At 34.2% G+C, this 22,998-nt stretch overlaps 2 protein-coding genes across 2 annotated transcripts; both read left to right on the top strand.

Moving 5' to 3' along the window:
- The first annotated feature begins 5,567 nt into the window (after positions 1 to 5,567).
- LOC135837487 (uncharacterized) lies at positions 5,568 to 11,870 on the top strand. Its single transcript, XM_065352779.1, has 2 exons — positions 5,568 to 5,817; positions 7,948 to 11,870. Exon 2 carries the CDS (start codon positions 8,015 to 8,017, stop codon positions 11,618 to 11,620), a length of 3,606 nt encoding a protein of 1,201 aa, XP_065208851.1. The 5' UTR covers positions 5,568 to 5,817; positions 7,948 to 8,014; the 3' UTR covers positions 11,621 to 11,870.
- Positions 11,871 to 11,996: 126 nt separating this feature from the next.
- Positions 11,997 to 20,472, top strand: LOC135837488 (uncharacterized). The gene has a single exon (XM_065352780.1). The coding sequence runs from the start codon at positions 16,436 to 16,438 to the stop codon at positions 20,027 to 20,029; it is 3,594 nt and encodes a 1,197-aa protein (XP_065208852.1). The 5' UTR covers positions 11,997 to 16,435; the 3' UTR covers positions 20,030 to 20,472.
- The last annotated feature ends 2,526 nt before the right edge of the window (positions 20,473 to 22,998 follow it).

Raw genomic sequence — 22,998 nt, 5'->3', positions numbered from 1 at the left:
ATATCGAGATTTCATCTCGATACCTTCTTGGCCTTTTCTAAATTTATTATCGTGTAGAAGATTCTTTTGTTTCTTATGGTCATGGAAACTGATTTAATGAAGGTTATGTGGTGTAACTAGGTTTTTAATTCCATCCTATCTCATTCCTACTTCCCTATGCTCGTATTATTCCATTTCCTATTTATCTTCTTCCGATACCTATTTTCCTACCTATTTATGCAATCTTACGAACCTTATATTCCTTGAATAAAAAACTTAATTTTCTATTTCTATACCACAATTTATAACGTTTGGAAAAAACTTCATGCCACACAAAATCATAAATAGGTATACATTTCTGATGAAAAATGTGAATTTCATACCAAAAATTTTTTTTCATCTCTTAACGAAGTGTTGTTAGCTGGAGATTGTCAATTTTTTTTGAAAGGAATTCAAACGTAAATTTTTTCAACTTCTCGAAGTGTACTTCTTATGTACTTATTGAAAAAAATTGATGCCTGGTTGCAATGAATTATTGCCACCTGGTTCTATGGTCTGAATTCAGTTAAAGATCTGAAGAACTATTTGAAAAACGCTAAGAACTTCACAAAAGGCCGAAAAAATTCGCCCCAGTAAGCTAACATCAAATAAAAGGGTATTCCCAGGTAAGATAAGTAGATGAAATGGCCCTGTTCCCAGATTTGAAAAATCATGATGGATTATTGTTGGGTATCTCCAATAAAAATTTTCGAGCGGAATTTCCGCCCCCAACCCGCCCTCCTTGGCCAGTATAGTCAAAAAACGCGTTTTTTGCGAGAAAAATTGTGTATCCATGAGTAGTGGGGAGAAAATTCTGGTACCACACGGAATGTGTAGGGGAACAGTGGGCTTTTCAACATGATTTTTTAAAATTTTTATTGTAGTAGTGGGGGTAAAATTGGCAAAAGAGCTTCGAATTGAAGGGTTGGGCATCAAAACTGTTTTCGCCAAAATGTGTATTTTTACAAGTACTTTCTTCCTACCAATCCATAAAATTGAAATTTAGTCTGCAAAAGGCTCATAAATTTGCAAAAAATCCTGAAAAATATGCGTTTTTTGCGTTTTTTTGCCAAATTATGCGGAATAGGTATGCGAAAAATGTATAGAACACAAAATGTTGAGCGTCAAATTTTACCTTAGAAAACGTGTTCAAAAGATTGTCAAAACGCTCATTTACTGAAGTTAGCCAAGGATTGTAATCATGGACTCTGTAAATAAAAAAATACCAAAAAAATTCAAATTGATATCAGAACAGTTCAGTTACAATTCTCACATTCTTTTCAATTTAAACACATTTCCATAATATCTGGTGAAACAAAATCCTACAAAATGAAAATATCGCAAGCCAAACTTACAAAATACAAAGGTCAGTCAACAAGTAAGTTTCCCTCGTTCAGAATATTAGGAAGGGAAATACCTAGGAACTTGAAATTTTTAGGGAATCTTGATACGACCTTTGAGCACCACTCTGCAAAATTTTATTTGGATCTGTTCAGTTGTTCGTTTATAATGAGAGTTTGAAGATGTGGTAGGAGTCTTATAGCGGGTCCGAGTTGAAACTTAAATTGATTTCACGATGGAGATTGTGCCAAATTTGCGCGGCATAGTGATGCACTCAACCCTGTTTTTGGTTACCATTGTGTTAAGGAAATTGTTTTCATCATTCTTACACAAATTCTGACTATTCTTTTGACATGCAGCAACATGAACAGCGAAATTTTGTTTGTGATGCAGCACATTCAAATTTTGCGGTACTGAAAATGACTTTCAAAGTTCAATAATGTTTTTTAGGCAGTCAAAATATATGAAGCATCATGCTCACATATGATGTTTTTGATACTGATATCAAGATTATTGTGTATAATTTCATCAATTTTGGCTGTTGAGTTCGTTTTTGAAACACTAGTTGTGCAACCTACCCTGTGATCACTTATCACGCTCGTGCGCTCACTGCTGGATTTTTGGCACCACTCACATATTGTTCAAATTAGGACAATTTTGTCTTCATAGAGGATCAGTAGGCATCTGTAAAAATCCATTAACGTATTTTTTTCTAAATTAAATTTTTTTTACTCCTCGTTGAGCCACTTGAACCTCGGACACGCTATAAAACTCCTATCACATCTTCAAACTCTCATTATAAACAAACTACAGAACGGATCCGAATAACATTTTGCAGAGTGGTGCTCAAAGGTTGTATCAAGATTCCCTGAAAATTTCAAGTTCCTAGGTATTTCCCTTGCTAATTTTCTGAACGAGGGAAACTTATCTACTTGTTGACTGACCTTTGTAGTATTTCAATTTTAATTTTCAAAATTGTTAACAAAACCTTTTTTAAATCCAAAAGGTACCTACCATACAAGTCATCTAAAATTTGTTTTAGATCAGGGATTGGTTCAAAATTGTATTATTATCCAAAATCAAGAAGTAATTAACACGATTATAGAAAATTCAGGTTAACGTCTCGTGAAAGTAAAAATGAAAAAAAGTGATTCCAAAAATAATCGAATGATGAATTATATCTACAATTTATATTTTTCAATGGAAATTACAAACCATAAAAAATTGACCAACTTAATCCAAATTTGGCTTGACAATAAGAGGAAAAAAATCACCTATACCAAATAATTTTTAAAAAAGTAGGTATACGTTGTGTATTTTACCTATACAGTAGATGTGATAAACATAGGCAAAGTTAAGAGAACTAGAAAAAATGAATAGGTAGAAAAAAAAATTGAGAGAAAAAATACAAAATTACAAAGATTGATTTTTAAAAAGGGGCAATGAGAGAACACAATAACACCATCTTTCCCAGGCGGCAAATCACTTTGATTGATCTATACCTTTTAGAAAATACCTTGAAAATTCCCCTCTTTAATTTTTATTTTTTCAGGATAGGAGGTTCACAGCACCAACCCCCGAATTAAATTCACACATCCAAAAAATAAAAAAAGGATAAAATGCAGAAAAATCAAAACTGCCAGAACGTATTCTCCATTCCTGACATGAAAAACGAAGCTATTAAGGAGCTTTTCCAACTTTTAAACGTAGGAGAAACCAAATTCTGCAACCTTCGTGAAGTTGACGAGGCGACCCTGATATTAGGTAATACAGGAGTGGGAAAAACCATTTTTACTCGAAGAATTGCAGGGTACGGAGCATCTCTCCGATCAGTCGAAGATGGTTTGGCGTACGCGATCGCAAGAACCAACAGCAACGACAGTGATGATAAATCCTTCATTACATCCGATACCATATTTCCAGAAGAAGTCAAAGACAACAGTACAGGCGCTGTGTATTATGATTTACCAGGGTTCCAAGATACTAGAGGAGCAGCTAATGACATAGCTACAACTTACTTCATCAAAAAAACAGTTGGTAATGTAAAACGAGTCAAATTGCTGTTTCTTATCAATCGAACTTCATTAAGTAACGAAGGAACAAGAGATGACTTCATTACACTTCTATCGCATGCGACAAAATTAGTGAAAAACATCGAAAAATACAAAGATGGCATTGCGCTTGTAGTAACAAAAGTTGAATATCGTGATAAAACTGATGAAAACATCATCTCGGCAATAGCTGCGTTCATCAAAAAAGCTCAAAACGAATTACAGAAAAAACATAACAGCAATGTGGACAACACCGATGTAATAAAATTTCTCGACATAGTATTACAACAAGATGGAAACACATACCCGAAAATTGCTATTTCTAGATCACCCGATGAAGTAGGGCTTTTGAGTGAGATTCCAATTGTGCATGAAAATACCATGAAACTAAAAACCATGCTGTCAAAGATGAAATTCATCGAAAAAAATGATTTGGATTTTGGTTACACTATACCAAAGAAATCTCTCATAGATATTGACCATATAATGGAAGAAATCGGTCGAAACGCTGCTGCCAGTGTTCGAGCAATTGGTAAAGAAATGCAGAAATACTTATCTTCTGAAGAAGAACGATACTACGATATCTCCAAATTGTACAATCTTTCAAGTACGAGATACAATGAACTACAGAAATTAAAAGAAAAGGCCTCTAATCAACACGAAATCAAAAAATGTGTACGAGAATTAGATAACAGTGCAGCTTCAACGAATATCAACTCAATTTACCAGAAAACATTGATCACATATGGTGATTATCTGTCATTTTTGCATGAAGTTAGCAACCCGCAAATTTTGATAAACATTTACAAAATAATTTTTATGGAATTCCATAAAATAATTTTTGAACAGTTTTTAAACCCTATCTTAGCTTCCATCACACATCACTTGATTTTGTAGAAATTTTACCAATTTTTTTGCACTTTGAATAACTTCAATGATTTTCAAGTATTTTTACGTCATCTTTGATACGTTGTAATTGTTATGTTTCATGCGATTTGAATAGTTTTAGAAAAATCAAAAAAAAAAGACCGAATCTAAAAAAAATCCGATCACATCTGGTCAACATAGCGGTATGAGAAAATCATCGAAAGAAAAAGCAGTAAAAACACAGATGTGCAGTTGTGCACTGCATTGTAGTAAAACCTTGGAAAAGTTCTTCCCATTTTGGGAACCTTCACAGTCGAATAAGTGGGATGAAAGAGGATTTTTATAATTTGTGGTCGCGATCTAAAAAGTAATCGTCCTGGACAATTTTTCAATTTTCTTTTCCTCAATTCTTCTTATGAGATGACTCGTAAAAAAAATCACCGCGCAGCTTTTCGTTTTTTTTTTCAAGAACTCCGACAATTTTTACATGGGTCGGATTTTTGAGAGAGGGAGCGAATCTAGTGAAAAATAGGATTTTTAGAAATTTTTCACGAACAATAAAATCTAAACGATTTTGAATATGAAAGTTCTACGTTCAAGTGCAAAAATATTCAACATTTTTTAAATCAGCTCAAAAAATGCATTATAACAGCTGTGATCAAAAAATTTAAATTTATACATACTTTGTATTTTCCATACAAGTCTGAGAGGATTTCAAAATGAAAAATGATGAAAAATTTCGAAAGATTGCAATTTTCAATCAAAATGCTGTTAAAAATTCAGAAAAATGACCTAATGAAGCAATAATGCGCAGAAAATGCTCGTATTTCACAAAATAAAATTCTAAAAATCCCACAAAGCGTACAAATGGCTCAATGGGAAACTGAAAATGAAAGTTTACACTGTCCAGTTACTTCAATCTCATTTTTAAAAAATACATTAGATAGCCTGAAGATGCAGATGAACAGTTCGCTTATAATGAGAGAGTAGATAATCAACATTAATCATTCTAAAATTATACACATTTTTGATTTTTCATTAAAGAGTCATCATATTTTCAACTAAACTTTAACCCTTTAATTATTTTTACATGGAAATATTTCGGCGATGAACGTTTTGCTGTTATTCGTAATAACTAATAAGCTATCATTACTCTCGAAAATGTGCCTTAATCACCGGTATCTTTCGCATTATTAATTGAAGATCAAGGCTGACTCATTGAAAGCAAACAATTTTGCACAGACGCCGAATGAAACACCCGGTTCTTTTTATTTTGTTTCATCTGTGTAGTTGGCGTGATATGCTTACGTCTGCTCTCGTGCTCTTCAGTATCACATCTCAATTCGAACAATCAGACGTATAAAAACATTCTTCGTAATATGTATAACGCGAAAACACCTGAATTCGATTTGGTAGTTTTTGGAAAAATAATTAGCATACATTGAGAATACGGGTTAATAAAATTCAGATACGGTGTGAATGGTGGCAGAAAATAACAGCAACCTGTGAATAACAATCGATATCTGCAAACTTATATCAGGTATGTACATAACACATATTTCATAGTCTATGTATTTTTCATCAGACAAAATTTCTTCGCACGATAATATCACTGAAAAATCGCATTACAAAACATTTGAGAATAAATTCATTACCTCAAAACCCGGCGCACCATACCTACTCCAAAATTTTTCAAACTTTTTTATTTTAAATTTTTTTTTTAGCAAAGATGCACTCATATATTAACTGCACTACCACAAAATTATATCTTACTAATTTATATTCACAAAGTTTGAAAAATATTTTCAGCAATTTCGCCTCTCAAAATTTTTATTACAAATTTTAGAAAAATTCAAATAAGGAAACTACCTGAAAATACGTATTGATTTTCATGAAAATTTCAATATTCTCCTAGCACCCCTTCACAGGTATCACACCAACATTTTTCAGGATAGGTACAACTGGCCGTAATTCCGGAAACGGTGAGGAAATAGTAAATCATTATGGAAATATTGAACTTGACAACCGAACCATGGCGAATAAAGCTATCAATTCTTTCGAGGGTGTTGCATTGACGAATTTGTTCAAAAAAATTTACTCTTGGCATTCCTTAATTTTTTTTCACGAATTCTTGAAATGATAAATTTCCACAAAAAACACAAAAATATGTGGAATTATTAATGAAAAACACTTCGCATTAAGTAGTACACAGCTCATCGTGTATTATATTGGCTATTTTCCGGGGAAGTCTAATTTTGGGTCAACACCCCTCATCTCATCGCAGAGATGAAACACATAATATTTTGAGCATATACGACCTGGGTTTCAGTGGGAAGATTGACTCAAACACATTATGATATAGTTTCACACGAAAACTTCTGAATAATTTTTACCAAGTAGGTACCTTACAACCTGCAAGAAAAAATACTGAACCAGCAGCTTGAAAATTTTCAATTTTTTAGCGAAAAAAATACACTGAGGGAATGAAACTCACTTGATACCACTGGTTGTGTCTGCATTCGTGTATTTTATGCTCCCTCCCCCAATAAAACACCTTGAAATGGTTACGAAATCATTCATTGTCGTGAAATTCGGAACCTAAATATGCGGCAGCCAATTATACGAGTATTTGCCTCATTTCGTTCTCATTTACAGAAATTTTTGAAACATAAAGAATAAAATAGTCAGAAATACTTCAATTTTTTTGGTAATACCTACCTATATGTGGACAATAATTTCTAAAGACTTTGACGAGTCATGCCTCATATTTGGTGGGGTATAAATAGGAAGAAGTTTGAGGTAAAATGCGGGCCAATATTTCCCATTTTCAACTTTATGAATTTGTGAAAGCATACACAATATACAAAATAGAATTTACAAAGGGTACAACCAGTGGGGTACAGATGGACTTTTTCGATTTTGGTTAACTCGTTTCGTAAAAGTAGCTAAAACATCAGACATGAGTAGGTATATCAAGTACTGCATATGATAATGCGCTTTCACTGAAGTCCAAAGCTTTTAACTTTGCTAAGATAAACGACAAAGATTGAAATGTTTTGAAAATAAGCCTTTAAAGTCTAACAATAAGCAGATGAAAGCACACTTCTTTGTAGAGGCTCAACGCACACTTCACTTGTGTTACCCAATCTTTCATTTCGTAATTTTTATTTTAGCGAGGTGAATAAAATAATGTGGTCGTGAAAATTGAGGTGATAAAAGTTACGATAATTACAAACTATACATTGGAGTAAGCATGCTTGAGCTTTTTCGGAATTTTGAGCTAGGTACCAGCTTTACATACTCGTATTTCTAAAGCACATCTGAAAAAATTTTACACATAATTCGTTTACGTTGGGTCCAATCTTGTAGTCGAGTAAAAAAATCATACACAAAGACCTCGACAAAACGCAAGAAAAATTCTGAATTTTTTGGTCAACGTTTGACACCTACCTCCCCTCCCTCTCTCCTGCTCAACGTTTTAAAAGTTGGAAAATTTTCCCATTATTGATTTTTTTATTTTATAAGTTTTTGGTTCGGGTGGTCCTTAAATGTTTTTAGTTCTTGCATACGATCACTTCCAGGGCGTTAGAAAAATTCAAAGTACATTTTTTCCAAAAGCAGTGCACCACAATCAACTGAAATTTCCCGTCGTTCATTTTTATTTTTCCAGGATAGGCGAAAATCATAGCACCAATCCTTGGAACTATATCCAGACGTTCAAAAAACCAGTACCCACGATGCAGGAAAATCAAAACTGCCAGAACGCGTTCGCCATTCCTGATGTGAAAAATCAAGCTGTAAAAGAAATTTTCCAACTTTTAAACGCAGGAGAAACCAAATTCTGCAACCTACGCGAACTTGACGAGGCAACCCTGATCTTAGGTAATACCGGTGTTGGAAAAACCATTTTCACTCAAAGAATTGTCGGATACGAAGCATCTCTCCAATCAGTTGAAGATGGTTTGGACTACACGATCATAAAAACCAACAACAACGAGAAGAATGATAAATCCTTTATAACATCCGATACTGTATTTCCAGAACAATTCAAAGACAACAGTACTGGCGCTGTATATTATGATTTACCAGGCTTCCTGGATACCAGAGGAGCAGCTAATGATATAACTACAACTTACTTCATCAAGAAAATAGTCGATAATGTGAAACGAGTTCGAATGCTGCTTTTGATTAACCATACTTCCTTAACTAACACAGGAACTAGAGATGATTTCATATTACTTTTATTACACGTGACCAAATTTGTTAAAAACATCGATAAATACAAAGATGGGATCGTTCTTATCGCGACAAAAGTTCAATACCCTCAAAAATCAGATGAAAATGTCATCTCTTCGATAGCCGCATTTATCAAAAAAGCTAAAAACGATTTGCAACAAAAACCTAACAGCAATGTATACTACACCAATGTAATAAAACTTCTGGACATATTACTACAACAAGATGGAAACACGTATCCGAAAATCGCAATTTCTCGATCTCCTGATCAGAAAGGGCTTTTGAGTGAGATTCCAATAGTGCAGGAAAACATCAAGAAACTAAAAAACATGCTGTCGAAGATGAAATTTATTGAAAAAAATAATTCCGATTTCGGTTACATCATACCGAAGAAATCGCTCATCGATATTGATAATATTATGGATGAAATTGGTCGAAACGCTGCTGCCAGTGCTCGAGAAATTAGTAAAGAAGTGCAGAAATATTTATCTGCCGAGGAAGAGCGATTTTACGATATCTCCAAATTGTACAATCTTACGAGTACCAGACATGACGAATTACAAAAATTGAAAGAAAAGTCCAATAATCACCGAGAAATTGAAAAATGTGTGCGAGAAGTTGATAACGGCGCAGCTTCGATGAATATCACCTCAGTTAACCAGAAAAAATTGATCACATACGGTGATTATCTGTCATTTTTGCACGAAGTTAGCGATCACGCCATAAATAACGAATTCAAATGTGCAGACGGATTGCAAGATGTACTTCAGTTTTCATACAGGTCGAAAAAATGGTATCATTTTTTGAATAAATTGTACGAAAGGTTATCCGGTTACGAAATACAAAGTGATACTCTCAATAGCCCATGTTCCTCGTTTGCTGATCATGTCCTTAACCATATTGAGAGTAAAAAAAATTCTGAATTCAAAATCGATCTGGTTGCATTGAAAAAATGCTACCCAAATTACGAATCCGAATTCGAAGATATAAAAAGTATAATAGTTGATAAACCGAAATTAGAAGCCTTGGGCAAGGTGCTGCGCATGACATTGAAAATCAATCTATCATGTACATGTGATCATGACAAATTAGTAATAAAAGGGCAATACGTTAAAATCGGAGATGTACCAAACATTCAAAAAGCTCATTGCATAGGAAAACCTAAATTCACCGAAATCTTTGCATTGAATGAGATATTTATTAACGAAGATTTGGATAAAACAGGAGCAGCACAACTCTCAATTGTAGCTCCTGTATGGAATATTCAGGGTACTCGCCGAATCACACTTGATGGTGAGTCTGCAAAAGCTCACTATTCGGCAACAGCATCTGATGGAACGGGTTTAGGAGATCGCGGCACAGATGGTTCGCCTGGATTACCTGGAGGTCCAGCAGGAAATTTCTTTGGACTAGGTGATACTTTTAAGAGTCTGCAAGGCCTTACAATTTCTGTTAGGGGTGGTAACGGAGGACCGGGTCAAAATGGGGGTGACGGTCTAAGGGGTCGGGATGGTGCTGATGCTCAGGACTATGTTAGAATAAGTAAGGATGTTGGTGATGCTATTGGCAACGTCGTTAGCCTTGGGCTTCTCATAAGAGGTACTCCAAAGTCCGATAAATATAAGATATTAAAGTGGAATGACAATGGTTCAGATTATGAAATCCTAGTCGGTGGTGAACATGGCCAAAAAGGAGGAGATGGTGGCGATGGTGGTGCACACGGTCTTGGGGGAAACCCAGGTGAGATCAAATTCTTTTCTTTGGCATCTTCCGATACAAACGATGTACAAAAAGTGAGAGGGGTTGGAAGCAATGGTTCAGATGGTGTAGGTGGTAAAGGTGCTGCAGGAGGAAAAGATGGAAACCATCTCAGAGTTGACGTACCATGGTTATTAAAATGGTTTAGAAGTGTAAAAAAGTGGCCAGTTCCAATTGACAGTCGAGCAGACAATGGTGATCGCGGTAGAGATGGTTATAATACGGTGGGAAGAAAATATCCAGAACATGGTGAAAACTTTTCAGATCCATGGAATATAGTGAACGAATACAAGAATTACGCGGGGCAAAACCTGGAACACAGTGTTCGAGAATTATTTCTAATGGGTTTTCTTCGCAAATTAGAGAATGATGCGCGTTTTCAAAACCACCACAGACAACGTCGTAATATAAATCGCTCGGATTCAACGCAAATCATTCATCACAAAAATGCACTTAGAGCAAAACATATCAGAATTTCACGTACACTGAAGGCAATCACGTTGAGCAACAAAAAGAGTATTGACGAAATTGAAAATACTCCAAATTCACAAAATCTAGATACAAATAAAATCAATAGAGTCATTGTAGATGATTTTTCTCCTGCAAAAAATGCTGGTGTCAGAATCAACTCACCTATCAACTTTGCCGTCAACTTCGTGAGCAATTTTTTCGGGAAAATGCAGCTCTTGCAGCTCTTCAGCTTTGCCAATATAATGAATTACGGATTGGCGAAAAGTAACATCGAATTCATGTTCAGTGGTTCAAAACCTTCGCACGATTACACCAATACTGAAGGAAATACTAACCACGTAATGAAACCTGGAAATTTTAACATCAATGAGTCACTGGTGTTGGCCAATTTCGCAATTCGTTGCGTAACAAAACAGAAATTTTACAATAGTGAAGAGAAATCTATGGATTTATCAGAGGTGAGAGCCTCTGTGCTCAATATTATCACTGCATTCGAAGAAATACTCTGTGGTATATCAGCTGAGTACAATTTACCTCCGGAATCTTTGGAATTCGATCCAGTAACACTGATTTCAAAACTTGAAAGGGAAATAATTAATAAAAATTACGAAAATGTGGGGGAGATAATGTATCAAACTATTGACAGCAATGTCTATCTAGACCATCCCCAGTCTCACGTTTTCATACTGAGCAAACTTCATGAAATATTGGAAAAACAGAAACACGATTTTGAGGCTCGAAACACACAAAATGATGACCTTACATCACATAATGCGAGCAATGGTTTCAGAATGGAAATCTACGACAATTGTAACATGAAACAGATTGATGCAAGCCCCCAAAACTTTGAACAAATAACCGCTTTTAATTTAAAATAAAACGTTTAAATATTATGTACCTGTTTCATAGGGCAATGCCATGTCAAATCAAACAAGGACTGTATGTACTATGGATCATCAATTTCAATTTTTTTAAAAACATTTTTCGTGTGTGCATAGGCCATCAAACGATGAAAAATTCAATTCAACTTGAACTCTTTTTTTTTTTTTTTCTTTAATTAGCTACAGGATGTCTAACAAAATTTCAAAATGAAAAAGTAGGACTTCAGTAGAACTTTTAGCAGAACTTTCAGCAGGTCATTTTTTAAGCACTTTTGGAATTTTTTAAAGTAGGGGAGGGGGCGGTCAAAATTTACATTCAAGTTTTTAGCCAAATCCGCCCCCTCCCCTACTTTAAAAAATTCCAAAAGTGCTTAAAAAATGACCTGCTGAAAGTTCTGCTAAAAGTTCTACTGAAGTCCTACAAAAAAAAGTGATGTCTTCAAACACCTTGTGATTTTTTTTAAACGTAGACATAAAAAATATAACGTTTCACTTCCATTCATAATTTTATTTTCTCCTTATCAATTTTAAAAATTTGTGAATATCACATCATGTTCAAATCAAATCAAATTCAACTCGATTTTTTCAATTTCGATTGTAAATATTTCATTTGTTCAAAAATTTTGAAATTCGAATAATATTCGAATTTCATGTTCTTTTTTGTAGAAAAATTGAAAATGCAAAAAGAAAATCAAATGGGCCCGAGCAAAGCGAGGGCAGAAGCTCTCAAAAATCAGTATTTCAAGAGGTATAAAAACGCGACGTTTTTTTTTCCTGCGATGGGTTACTTATAAAAAGTTTATTATCTTGCTTTGAAATTTCAAAATTTCAAAATGATTTTTATTGGAAAATTGAAAATAGAAAAGCAAACGGGCTCGAGCGAAGCGAGGGTAAAGGTTCCCAAAAATTAGTATTTTGAGAGGTATGAAAACGATATTTTCTGCTGTGATGTATGAAGAAGTTTATTATTTAGGTTTCTAAATTCTGAAATTCAAAAATATTATTTTAAAGTCAGAGTAAAGCGAGGCCAAAAGCTTTCAAAAATTCAATCATGTTTTCAGAAGTAAAAACAAAAAGTTTCTTTATGGAGAGAAGAGTCTATTTTTCTGATTCAAACTTGAACATTTCTTGAATTTGAACAATGAGCCGTCGATGTATGCGGGAAAAGAAGAGCAAATAGCCCGAGCGAAGCGAGTGCAATAGCTCTCAAAAATGCGTAAATCAAAATCTAAAGAAGTCGAAAAATGAGCACTTTTCTACAAAATTTGTCCAAAATTTCGGAAAAAAAAGGAAAAATTGAATCTCGGACTAAGACTTTATTGAAAAAAATTAAGACTTTTGGATAAAATTGTTGAAAAGTAGGACTTTAGTAGGACTGAAAGGACCAGTAGGTCCTGTTAGACACCTACTATTTTTACGTAGATGAAAATATTTCGGCGATGAACGTTTCATTATTAAAAAAAAAGAGAGAAGTAACTTTGGTAATCAAAGAATCTTGAAAACGTAACTAAAAAAGTGACAAAACAAGAGTAAAACATTTTAATGCAGAAAAGATCATTGAAAAAATCAGAACTTTTCGTTTTCATTAAAATCTAGTTGTAAAAATGAAACTAGAGAAACGTGTATGTACAATTTTAGCAAAAAGCAAGACTTTTTGAAAATTGAACAAATTAGCAACTTTTTGATGGCGAGATTTACTAGTAACAATGGGCAACAAAGGGAGAATTTTGCAATTTCTGGCAAAAAGTCAGATTTTTTCTGACCACTTGAACAATAATGGAAAAAGTTTTTTTTAAGCAAATTCTGACCAAAAAAAAACGACACATCGGGACAACTTTTGGAAAAGAGTGAGGCTATTTGAAATTTTCTCCAAAAACCCGCCATTTTGACAACTTTTTTGACAAAAAACGAAACTTCTAGGTAATTCACAGAAAAGGTTATTTTTAGAAAACAGAAGTGAACTACATTTGAGCAAATGACATCAATTTCTTGAGTCTATAGCCTCAAAAAGAGTGAAAAAAAGTCAGCAGAAATTATGGAAAAAGCTGTTTTGGCCAATTTGTGCTTCCTAAGCAATAAATAAAGAACGAATTTCAGCATTTTTTCAAAATTTTATTCATTAAAAAAAAATGCGCCACTACCTTAAAAAAAACTTCTCAAAAAATGAATAGCCTATTGTTTAAAAATTAATACGAGAAATAATAACTGGATTACTGTTATTTTGATATTTTCACAATTTAGGAATAATTTGGTCACAATTAATGCATGTTTTATATGCATATTTTCAAGTTTTTCGTGCATAAAAATCCGTTCTCTAATAATAAGGTATTAAAATTGTCATTAAATGCATCATACAATAACTGTAGCTGCACTGAGAAGATGAAAAAAATACAGTTCATTACTTGGAACACTCTTATAGCATGAAAAAGATCTTAGATTTTCCAAGGACAGTAAGCAAAATGAAAATAAAACTGTCAGAATTTGCAGTTTTCTGTAAATATCTTGAAAATGGAAGCCTCCTTTTAAAATTTCAAAAGTTAGATTCGCAGCTTTAAAAAAAAAAATCCAGAATAAAACCTCCCAGAAAAACAGGATTTTCATCATTCGGTTTTTTTTTCGAGTAATTTTCTGTTTTAAATTAGGAATTCTATTCAATGGGCGAAACGTATACAAAACTTTTGTTTTGTAGGGAAATTACACTAAAAGATGTTCTGAGTCATCCCACCACGTAAGTTGGGCTCAAAATTCAATATTTTTGTTTGTGGGGGAGGGGGAGAGGGGATCCACAATTTTTGGAATTTTCACTACAAACCGCATGAGGTACAATGTTTTCAAAAAAAATTACAATACTTATTTTTCAAAAATGAGATTTTTTCATTTTCTGCTATACGTAAGTACCTATCTATGACTCTCAAGGTAAATATTTCCTAATGATTGAAATTCTGAGCAACCTATTTGTATGTTAAATAAGAAAAAAGAAAAAAAAGTCAGCGAATAGCAGAAGATAGCATCGTAAGCCTTCTTAGTTGTAGGTAGATCCTTGCTCTATGCCTGACTACAGTTAGAGTTACACACTAAAGTCAAAATGTTTCTACTCACGTTACTCATCAAAATATTATGTACTTGTTCACAAATTCTTTGAAATATCAAAATGAGAGAACCACCAGAAAACATCATTAAGATTTTTTGTGCACCCTTCCAGAGATATTTTATCAGATTTCGTAATCTGGAAGTGGTGGGGATACAGGGTACAACTGTTGCACAAAGGTCCAGGGGACTTCCTCCCCTGCCTCAAAACTCTTAAAATACGTATAATTACCTGATGTTTTGAGGGTAGGAGATTTTGAATTTGACGAAAAAAGTTTCAGGGGATCGATAGTAAGGTAGTGAAGGAGGTATATATTTTGAAGGTTGCGCCGCGCCGCACGTAGTGGTCCGAAATGAAAAGTAGCGGCCAAAAATCGAATTTTAAAGAAAAATCCGTAAAATTTCGGATATGGGGGTTTTTTAGATCGCTGAAGTCGATTTTGGCACTTATTTTACCCCTAACCTCAAAATGAGCCCTCAAAGGGGGAGGGGGTGGTGCAAAATTGAATTTCAAAGCAAAATCCGTAAAATTTTGGATATGAGGGTTTTTTAGGTCGCTGAAGTCGATTTTGACATTTGTTTGTTCCCTAACCTCAAAATGAGCCCCCAAAAGGGGGAAGGGGGTGGTTCAAGACATCAAATTTCGATAAATTCGAGATGGGTATCGAAATATGTATTTTTTTCGGATCGCTATGGGATATGGTGGTTTTTTAGGTCGCTGAAGTCGATTTTGGCATTTATTTTACCCCTAACCTCAAAATGAGCCCTCAAAGGGGGAAAGGGATGGTCCAAAACATGAAATTTTGAAAAATCCACGATGATATCGAAATATGTTTTTTTTTGGGACGCTAAAGTCCATTTTAGTATTCATATTCCCGTAGTAATTTTTTATCTGAAAATGTTTTTAAAAAAATAGGAAAAACAGCATTTATGCAACTTTGCATAGCAATTTTTTCAAATGGGGCAGGTTGGGGCAGCAAATTTTCAAGGGTGTTTTTCTTTACATGCCATAGTACCCCAGGGATGTGATATTTCCCGCTGCGCTAGCTTGCGTTTTTTTTAAAAAGAACTTTTAGCTCAAAAGTAGCAAAAAAAATGAGTTTTTTTGTAATGAGCATGGTAGAAACTAAAATATTTTTGAAAAAATGGAATCAACGATTTTTATATTCAAAAATGTCCATATTTTGATATAAACCCATAAAGTTTTGAAAAAAATTAAAATTGACACGTTTTACAGCATTTTGAAGTTAGCAGTTTTTTTGACTATTTTGAGGTACCTCAATTCATTCATTTCAGCAGGCAAGCAAAATAATGGAAAATTGTTTGAAATCACAGAAAAAGACGTGGAATATGATGTAGAAAACCACTACACATTCGTAATCAACTTTTGAGACTTCTTCAATCTGAGGATTTTTTTAATTTTTTGCCACTACTTCTTTATTTCGGACCACTGTGCGCCGTGGTCTAGGAGATCCCCGCTCCTCTCCCCCCTCCAACCCTCTCAAAAAGACTGAACTGCAACTTGAAAAAAAAAACGAAAAATTTTACAAAATGCAGTAAGCTATACACATTGAATAAAGTTGATTATTATAATCTGTCAAGCCATTTTTGAACAAACGACTGAAATTTCCCTACTTTTATTTTTATTTTTCAGGATACAACCTTCACTGCACTGCACCAATCCTCGAACTACATTCACACATCAAAACAACAAAAACCGATAAAATGCCGGAAAATAAAAACTGCCAGAACGTGTTCGCCATTCCTGATATAAAAAACGAAGCTATCAAGAGGCTTATCCAACTTTTAAACGTAGGAGAAACCAAATTCTGCAACTTGCACGAAGTTGACGAAGCAACCCTAATATTAGGTAATACAGGAGTAGGAAAAACCATTTTCACTCGAAGAATTGCAGGGTACGGAGCATCTCTCCGATCAGTAGAAGATGGCCTGGGCTACGCGATCGTAAGTACCAACAACAACGAAAGTGATAATAAATCCTTCATTACCTCTGATACTATATTTCCAGAAGAACTCAAAGACAACAGTACAGGAGCTGTGTATTATGATTTACCAGGCTTCCTGGATACCAGAGGAGCAGCTAATGACATAACTACGACTTACTTTATCAAAAAAATAGTCGATAATGTGAAACGAGTCAAATTGCTGTTTCTTATTAATCAAACCTCGTTAAGTAATGAAGGAACAAGAGACGACTTTATTACGCTTCTATCACACGCGACAAAATTAGTGAAAAATATCGAAAAATACAAAGATGGCATAGCACTTGTCGTGACAAAAGTTAGATTCCCTAAAAAAACTGATGAAAATATCATCTCGACAATAGCTGCATTCATTAAAAAAGCTAAAAACGAATTACAGCTAAACAGTAACAGCAATGTGGACAACACCGATGCAATAAAACTTCTCGACATAGTATTACAACAAGATGGAAACACATATACGAAAATTGCTATTTCAAGATCACCTGATGAGATAGGGCTTTTGAGCGAGATTCCTATGGCGCAGGAAAACACTGAGAAGTTGAAGGACATGCTGTCGAAGATGAAATTCATTGAAAAAAATGATTCGGATTTTGGTTACATTATACCAAAGAAATCTCTCATAGATATTGACCATATAATGGATGAAATCGGTCGAAATGCTGCTACCAGTGCTCGAGAAATTGGTAAAGAAATGCAGAAATACTTATCTTACGAAGAAGAGCGATTTTACGATATCTCCAAATTGTACAATCTTACAAGTACGAGATACGATGAACTACAGAAATTACAAGAAAAGGTCTCTAATCAACACGAAATCAAAAAATGTGCACGAGAATTAGATAACAGTGCAGCATCAATGAATATCAACTCAATTTACCAGAAAACATTGATCATATATGGTGATTATCTGTCATTTTTGCACGAAGTTAGCAACCATTCCATAAATAACGAATTCCAGTGTGCAGATGGATTGCAAGATGTAATCCAGTTTTCATATAGGTCGAAAAAATGGTATTATTTTTTGAATAAATTATACGAAAAATTATCTGACTATGAAACACAAAGCAATACTCTCAATAGCCCATGTACCTCATTTGCTGATCATGTCTTCAATCATATTGAGAGTAAAAAAAATTCTGAATTCAAAATCGATCCGGTTGCTTTGAAAAAATGCTACCCAAGTTACGAATCCGAATTCGAAGATATGAAAAGTGTAATAGTAGATAAACCGAAATTGGAAGCTTTAGGTAAAGTGCTACGTATGACATTAAAAAGCAATCTATCTTGTTCATGTGATTCCAACAAATTGGTAATAAAAGGGCAATATGTTAAGCTCGAAGACGTGCCTAACATTCAAAATACATATTGTGGAGGAACGCCAAAATCTATAGAAATCTTCGCATTGAATGAAGTATTCATAAACGAAGATTTAGATAAAACAGGAGCAGCTGTGCAACTCTCAATTGTAGCTCCGGTATGGAATATTCAGGGCTCTCGCCGAATTACACTGGATGGCGAGTCCGCAAAGGCTCACTATTCGGCAAAAGCACGAGATGGAGAATGTTTGGGAGCTCGCGGCACTGATGGTTTGTCTGGATTACCTGGAGGTTCAGCAGGAAATTTCTTTGGAGTAGGGGATACTTTCAAGAATCTGCAGGGGCTTACAATTTCTGCCAGAGGTGGTAATGGAGGACCGGGGCAAAATGGGGGTGATGGTTTAAGGGGTCGAGATGGTGTTGACGCTCAAAATGATGTAAAATTGACTAAGCCCGACGATGTTGCTCAAGGTATCCTTACGCTCGGCATTAGGATATCACGTATTCCAAAATCTGACAACTTTAGGATCCTAAATTGGTATGAGAAAGTTGGACATTATGAAATCCTTCTTGCTGGTGAAGATGGTCAGAGAGGCGGAGGTGGTGGAGATGGTGGAGCACACGGTTTCGGTGGGAATTCGGGTGAGATTAATTTTGTTAAACTCGCATCCTCGGATGCAACCGATGTAAAGAAAGTGAATGGAGTAGGAAGCAACGGTTCAGATGGTCTTGGTGGTGAAGGTGGCGCGGGTGGGAAAAACGGAAACAATCTCAGGGTAGACATACCATGGATATTTGGAAATCTTAAGAAAACCTCAACACATTCAATTTACATCAGCAGTAGAGCAGATGCGGGAATTCGTGGTAGAGATGGTTATGAGAAGGAAAGAAAATATCCGCAACATAGTGAAAAGTTTTCAAACCCAATGGACATGATGAATGAATTCAAAAATTACGCCACGCAAAACCTGGAACGAAGTGTGAGAGAATTATTCCTAACGGAATTTCTTCGCAAGTTAGAGAATGACGCGCGTTTGCAAAGCCATCATAGAAGACGTCGTAATATAAATCGTTCAGATCCAACACAAACCATTGATCACGAAATTGCACTCAGACTCGAGGCAAACCATTTCAGAATTTCACGTACGCTGAAGGCAATCACGTTGAGAAACAAAAAGGGTGCTGACGGAATTGAAAATACCTTAAATACAAATAAAATCAATAGAACCATTGTAGATGGACTTTCTCCTGCGAAAAATGCCGGTGTTAGAATTAATTCACCCATCAACTTAGCTGTGAATTTAGTAAGCAATTTCTTCGGGCAATTGAAACTCTTCGGGGTTGCAAATATGATGAATTCCGGATTAGTTAAAGGTGGCTTAGAATTCATGTTCGGGGATTCAAAACTTCCACATGATCACATTAATACTGAAGGAAATACTGACTATGCGATAAAACTGGGGAATTTCAATATCACCGAATCATTAGCATTGGCTAATTTCGCAGTTCGTTGCATAACAAAACAGAAATTTTGCAACTGTGAAGAGAAAGCGGCGGATTTATCTGAGGTGAGAGCCTTTGTGCTCAATATTATTACAGAATTCGAAGAAATACTCAGTGATATAACAGCTGAGTACAATTTACCTCCGGAATCTTTGGAATTCGATCCATTAACACTGTTTTCTAAACTTGAGAAAGAAATAATCAATCAAAATTACAAAAAAGTAGGAAAGATATTGTACCAATCAATTGATGGCGGAGTTTATCCAAACAGTCTTCAATTTCATACTCATATGTTCCACAAACTCGAAAAAATATTGGAAAAGCGAAACGAAGATAATTTTGAGAAGCACTACAATGGCAATCTTGAAGCTCATAATGCGAGTAATGTTATTGAAATGGGACTTCAAAACAGTCTAAACATGTATCCGCTAAAGAGGCTGGAAGTAAATCATCCGCAGAGTATTGGACGGATGGAGGCTTACAATTTGAAATAACATACTCACATATCTACTTTTGTCTGAGTCAATACAACTTCAGATCATGTTTTTGGCCGGTTAGAAATGAAAAATGTGTGTGGATTGTCTCCAATAACCTGTCCTAGATTCTCATAAACATAACGGGGAGGAATTACCTACTTTCTCTTTGAAAAAATAATTCAAATGAATAAATAAAAATCTTTTTAAAAGTCAAGCAACCATAACCCATCCCTAATACCACATATTATATGAATTTGTATTAAAAATAAGAAAGCATTAGTTTGTAATCATTTTAAATTAAATTTTAAGGCCCTAAGCACTTATTAACTATCAAGAAAATTATACATTTTAAAATAGTCTAGCAACGCTAACATTTCAACTTTCTCAAGTATTTTTACCTAAATTAACATAGGCTATTATTATCAATTTGATACTAAGTACATTTCAATAAATAATAACACCTGTAGTACCTTGATTTGTACAATAATTTTTGAACATCTGACAATTATTGATCTGTGCGAATCAGTTTTTGAAAAATCAAACACAAAAGCTTGAATCACACAAAATTCTAACCAAAGCGAGTCAACATAATGATATGAAAAAATCATCGAAAGAAAAATCACGAGAAACCGGCAAAAACGTAGATGTGCACCGTACCAGAGTAAAATCTCAGAAACGTTCTCCTCATTGCGGCATCCTCAGTCGAATAAGAAGGATGGAAAAAGGCTTTTATAAATCGTGATCTAGATAGTAATTAGGTATCCCAAAAATACTCGTATTTCCAATTTTTATAACTCATAAAGGAAAATTTGATTGCTGATGACGAAAAATTTTCACAAAAAATTTTGAAAATTTGTAAATTTGAAAAATAGAAATGACCAAATTTTCAAAATTAGCCTTTTTCTGTTCTGGAAAAATAGCACAAGTTTTAGTAGATACTTACTTCAAACACGAAATTCCAAAAATTCCAAGTTGTTTTTTCAATGTCGAAAAACTCATGCGACATTTGACCCGGTTTTATTGGGTCATTAAGTTTTCTCTTCGAGGGCCTCATAAAACAATCGATGAAAAAAGAATTAAAAAGATTTTTTCAAGTAATAGAATTTTGAAGAAAATTTCCATCAATTTAACCGTTTGTTTCCAACTGCATAATTTTTGGTGTTGGAAATCCACATAGCTATGTATGTATTGTTTTGAGAATTACTAAATTTCCAAAATGTGTATACCTAATGTCTCTAACACAAAGTTTTTTTGAAATATCACAATATTCAGTCAACCCCTGGTGCATGTCATTGTCCACGCCCCGTCCCCACCATCCCCGATTGCCTTCAAACACATGCCATTTGTTTGTGCTATGTTTGCGCTGGTTTGCGCTGAAAAGATTTTCGTTTGTGCTGCCCCCCTTCCCGAGGTATTTGAAAAAACTTTTGGGGGAGCGTAGACACGGGAGCCCACCCCCCACTTTCAGCTAGGTGCTCCGAAATGGTGTCAATCGTTTGTGCTACGTTTGTGCTAAAAAGCTTTTCGTTTGTGCTGCTCTCCTTCCGGTGGTATCGAGGGGTTATTCGTGGGGGGGGGGCGTAGAAATAAATTTTAAACTAGACAGCTAAGCAAAGCTTAGCTGCAAAGTGTGCGTAGCTAGCTGCCTTTTCTACAGCTATAACCGTTATTACATCTAGGTAGTGCATAAGTGAATCAACCATGTCACAGTGATGAGAATTTTTGAAACTCTCACTGCTTCAAAATAATAATTGTTTTTCAGTGTTTTCATATTTTCCAAATTACAATAGGTATTTCAGAATAATTTATAAGCTTGTATTGCTTCTAAATTAAGAAATTTCTAGTTGTTTTTCATAGTTTGCATTGTTTTAAAATTTACAAAATTTCAAATCGATTTCCCGAATTCCCCATCGCTACAATTTCATAAAGTTTTCAATAAATTTTCAGAATTTTGCATTGCTGCTGAGTTAGGAAATTTGCAATCAATTTTTAGAATTCACATTGCTTCTAAATAGTCAAATTTTGAATAATTTTTCAGAATTCTTATTGTCTTTAAATTAAAAAATTTCAAATTCAATTTTCAAGTTCATATTGTCCACAAATTGTAAAACGTTTACTCAATTTTTGGAATTCACATTGCCTCCAATTTTTCAGAATTCTCATCTTCTTCATAAATATTACAATACTTATTTCATATAATTTTCAAGTTCACATTATCTGCAACTTACAGAACTTTTAATCAATTTTTGGAATTCTCAGCGTCTCTAAATACAAATTTTCATATAATTTTTTTTAGAATTTCCATTGTCTTCAAATTTATAAATTTTCAAACCAATTTTCAGAACTTGCTTTTTATTCTAAATTAAGAATTAAATCTTATAAAATACCTATGTTAAGAATTTGCATTGCCTATTACACGAAAAAAATATGGGTAATTTTTACAAAAAAATTTAACTAAATACTCACAATTAAGTACCAGATCCCATTCAATAATTTTTACTGTAATCGTATAGTAAAACTTATCATTTTAATAAATTTTGCTATAGGTACCAATAGTAAAAATCATTTTGTTTTAATAATTTTTACTAAATCATGATAATAAAAATTACATGTTTCAATTGTACAAAAATTAGTTTAATTTCTCATTTTGAAGTAATTTTTAAATTATAAGTAAAAAGTTAAAAATTATTCATGTCAAGTAATTCTTACTTTATACTTATGGTTATAGGTAGACAAAAAATTAATGAAATGAATTTTTAAAGCAAATGATATCATAATTCATAACTCAGTTTCAGCATTATTTTTGCCCCATTACCATGTACTATACATAGTAACTCCAAAGCATTCACCTATCTAATTTTCCTACGAAAAATCTGTCACCTACCTACTTACCTCACGGGGATTCGAACCTGGGTCCCTAAATTTCCTATTCCTACCTACATGCCCTATCCACTCAGCCACAACTTTGCTACGAGGGTTTGGGCATT

The sequence above is a fragment of the Planococcus citri genome, chromosome 2 (assembly GCF_950023065.1).
Source record: "Planococcus citri chromosome 2, ihPlaCitr1.1, whole genome shotgun sequence".
Lineage (NCBI taxonomy): Eukaryota > Metazoa > Arthropoda > Insecta > Hemiptera > Pseudococcidae > Planococcus > Planococcus citri.
The sequence above is the reverse complement of the archived record's forward strand: the minus strand, read 5'-3'. Positions and strand labels throughout refer to the sequence as shown.

What these genes read in the sequence shown, in the direction of transcription:
- LOC135837488 (XM_065352780.1), top strand. Translation starts at nt 16,436, where the DNA reads ATGCCGGAAAATAAAAACTGCCAGAACGTGTTCGCCATTCCTGATATA.
- LOC135837487 (XM_065352779.1), top strand. Translation starts at nt 8,015, where the DNA reads ATGCAGGAAAATCAAAACTGCCAGAACGCGTTCGCCATTCCTGATGTG.